The sequence below is a fragment of the Pundamilia nyererei genome, unplaced genomic scaffold (genome assembly GCF_000239375.1).
Source record: "Pundamilia nyererei isolate P.nyererei 1_Seehausen unplaced genomic scaffold, PunNye1.0 scaffold00266, whole genome shotgun sequence".
Lineage (NCBI taxonomy): Eukaryota > Metazoa > Chordata > Actinopteri > Cichliformes > Cichlidae > Pundamilia > Pundamilia nyererei.
Window position 1 is genome coordinate 34,066 of NW_005187667.1, and position 3,419 is coordinate 37,484.

Below are 3,419 nucleotides of genomic sequence, written 5' to 3' on the forward strand. Positions count from 1 at the left end.
CTTCACAGCAGAGACATTCAACTCAGACTTAAAGAGGTCCGGTTAGCAAAGATCTGGATGGTCATCATCAAACCACACGTACAGACGAAACCATCGGCGCACACATAACACTGTTTTACACACACGTGCATAAAAACTGATGGTGTCGCAGCAGCATGAGGCTGGCACGGAGAACAGAGCGTGAGTGTGATGGCTCTACAGGAAACACACCTTTCATTACACATTTGTGATTTTTACGGTGATTCTGTTGTATTTGAAGGTTCGGAGGTGTTTCCTGCCTGGTTACCGTAATGACCCTAATAACAGTGAAAAGCACAGAGCCGATGCTTCCAGGAACTGTTGGAAGTTTCAACTGTGCCAGTTGTTCAAGCGTTATGGTAGTGTGACCCTGACCCGACAGGAGCGCCGTGCTTCCATCGGGATGAAGGAGAACGCGGGTTGGACCTCGGCTCTTTGCTGGATGGGCTCCAGAGGTCAAAGGTAGATTCAGGTGGAGGAAGATCTGTAATCATCCAGGTATCATCTTTATGTCAACAGGTAACTACAGGTGACATAAAGATGTTTCAAAATAAAAGCTCTGCAAGGTTTAACCCTTTAAGACCTACCGTAGAACCAAGTCCTCCAGAGCTTATATTATATGTTTACATGCTGTGGAGCCATTTTTGGGAGCATTTCAAGTTGATATACATCAATACAACCATTATAGCCCAAATGTTAATAATATGTCTGCATTAAGTGCATAGTAATTACATAAATTGCAACAAAGTGCAATAAACTACAAAAAAATTGAAAATCATTTTTGTTTTTTTACACATATTTCTAGTTAGGGACATTTAAGAGGCTCATCCCTCAAAACTGTAAATACAAAGAAGTTGCAAAAAAAGGTTTACAACAACAGGAAATTTATTTTAAGTGTCTTCATAGTTTTATTTTTCAAATATACCAATTTTTATACACTGCAGGAAAAACAAATATAAATATCATAATGCAAATTTGCAAAAAAAGCAGCATATGCATCAAAATAAACTATTTCCAGCAGTGCAATATGAGTCCTAAGCATCCCAGAAACGACACAGAAAGTCATAAAGTCAAAGATAACTTTTAAAAACACCAGTATAGGCTCATGAGGCCCTGATCGTAAAAAACTACATTTCCGCAAAATTACGTCACTTCCGGTTTCGGGCAGGTCATGGAGGACATGCGAAAGACATAGGAAGTGTTACAAACAGCTGATTGGATCGGCAAAGCGTGTTTCTGGAATATTATGTTTTTGTTCCTGCAAGCGCTTTGATGCAGTTTTTGCAAAGCTATATGTGGAAGGAAACTGTGACCTAGAACAAGCTGATGGCATAAGATGTAAGTACAACTCCTCCGGTTTCATATGCAAAACAAATTATTGCGCTAGCTTAGTGGTTGCAGAGCTACCGGGATTTAAAAATAGTTGCGCAAAACAGAGCGTGCCCGCTCCGACCGGCTTTAAAGGGTTAAAGGCTTTTATTCAATTGGAATGGCAGTCCTTTACTTTGAAACAAACAGGAAATGCTGAGTTTGTAAAAGCAGCGTCGTTTGTGTGTAACAGGAAAACAAGAAACACGGGTCATCTTCAGCAGCTGAGGTAATCAAGGGTCAAAGGTCACTATAAGAGTTAGTTTAACCATGTTACTGGTTCACAGGTCAGCGAGCTGTTTGAGTGTGTTCCTTCATCATCCTCACAACACAGTTTTGTTATCTAACGGAGAGTTTTGTTATTCCCGTCAGCTGCTGCCTTGAGCACCCAGCTGGCGCATGAGATGGAGATGGTAGCTGTTTTGGTTAGTGTTAGTTGGTCTGATGTCCGTCACAGGTCACCAAGTCTCTCAATTCCCGTTGTTCTTCTCCACGATCGTATCCATATTGCGTTCAATAAACACAGTCTTACTCACAGCCCTGCCCATCGTCTATCATGTCGGACAGCCTTGTGGGATTTTGTAGCCGCTTCTTGTTCTTCGATAAACCGAGCCGGCTCCAATCAGCCTGAACTCTGTTATCGTGGTTCCGAACTGGTAGATTGCTGCCAGACACACGATGCAACCGACCATCGAGTGTCCGGCAGCAAACGTCTTTCTCAAGCCCAGGAGTTTCATTAAGGGACCAGTTGATCAAATCCATAATTCTTCTTTAGGTTTTCAGAGAACAAGTCTGGGAGACTCTCTGAGCGTTAGAGAATAAGCGAGACTATACAAACGAGAAGCCAAACAGGAAAGATAAGAGAGAGGGAGAAGGAGAAAGTGCGACGGCCTCCGTCAAGAGCCAAGAGAAGAAGCTTCCTGCAGTGAGACAAAAGCAGAGTTCCTGGCTCTGAACTCAACTCGTCACTGATTCATTCTCGTTTTTTTACTAATAAAAAACAAAAACAAACGACAGTAAACAAAATACAGTCGAGTAAATCAGAGCATTGTGGGACGGCCGCCTCGTTAAGCTCGTTAAGACCGGAGCGCACCTGTGTCACCGTCAAATGCAGTTTTCTAAACATCAAACACGTCCAGCTGTGACTCCGCCCCCTTCGGGTAACAGTTCACACCCACTTTCACATTAGTCACAGGAGCAGATCCGGTGGGGCAGAGCTTCCTCGTGAGGTCACATTTCACCTATTGACATCACACTGAAACCCCGCCCCTTTCACAGTGTCCTCTGTGCTCTGTCCATTAGCAGACAGCTGGCTGATGGGAGTCGTTTTCTCCTCCTCTGTCACAGCGAGCGTCTCAGAAGAGCAGCGGGGGTTTGGTGAACACTCGGTGCTCTGCAAAAAACAGAGAAGAAGAAAAAACAGGAAGTGTCAGACAGCTTCGGTGTGACACTTCCTGTTTACACTGACCAGGTGAGGTCAGAGCTGCAGGCACGAGCATCAGCGTCTGCAGTGGTCTGATCACGGCTTCAGCCTAACTGACCTAAACGCACTGAAGCTTGTAAACCTTCGTCTGTTTCTGTCACAGAGTCTAAAACACCAACAGCTGAGTTTAAACAGCAGAGGGAGAAAAACTCCAACATTCAAATATTTCAGAGATGAGGAAGCGACGAGTGTGACGCTCTGCTGATACACCTGTGGTCACTAACACACTCAGCACTGCATGTACTGCAGTACCGAGTGTCGTCCTGTCTCTGAGCTGTGTTATTATGGCGTCTGTGTGGAGGAAGCTGGCGCGGCGTCTGTGACGCGCTTCGTTACCGTGAGCTGCAGCGTTCTCCTGATGGGTGTTCTCCAGCTCGCTTTCCGGAGTCACAGCATCTGAAAACCAACAGGAAGTCAAGGACATGAAGACATGGAGTAAGTGCATATGAGAGCATGAGGGTGGGGATGGATGTTTGTGTCTGTGTGTGCCTGTATGTCTGTGTCTATATGTCAGGTTGGGTGTCAGGCGCCACCTCTCTGGGGACATCTC

General features: G+C 44.9%; 1 protein-coding gene across 1 annotated transcript in view; it reads right to left on the minus strand.

The window, feature by feature from the left end:
* Positions 1-1,475: 1,475 nt before the first annotated feature.
* LOC102200625 (dachshund homolog 2-like) overlaps positions 1,476-3,419 on the minus strand; it is a 26,341-nt gene continuing 24,397 nt past the window's right edge. Inside the window, exons 11-12 of the mRNA XM_005750215.1 lie at positions 3,206-3,265; positions 1,476-2,779 (exon numbers count right to left, since the gene is read on the minus strand). Coding sequence (XP_005750272.1) covers positions 2,742-2,779; positions 3,206-3,265 — 98 coding nt within the window. The 3' untranslated portion in view covers positions 1,476-2,741. The remainder of the gene's footprint in view (positions 2,780-3,205; positions 3,266-3,419) is intronic.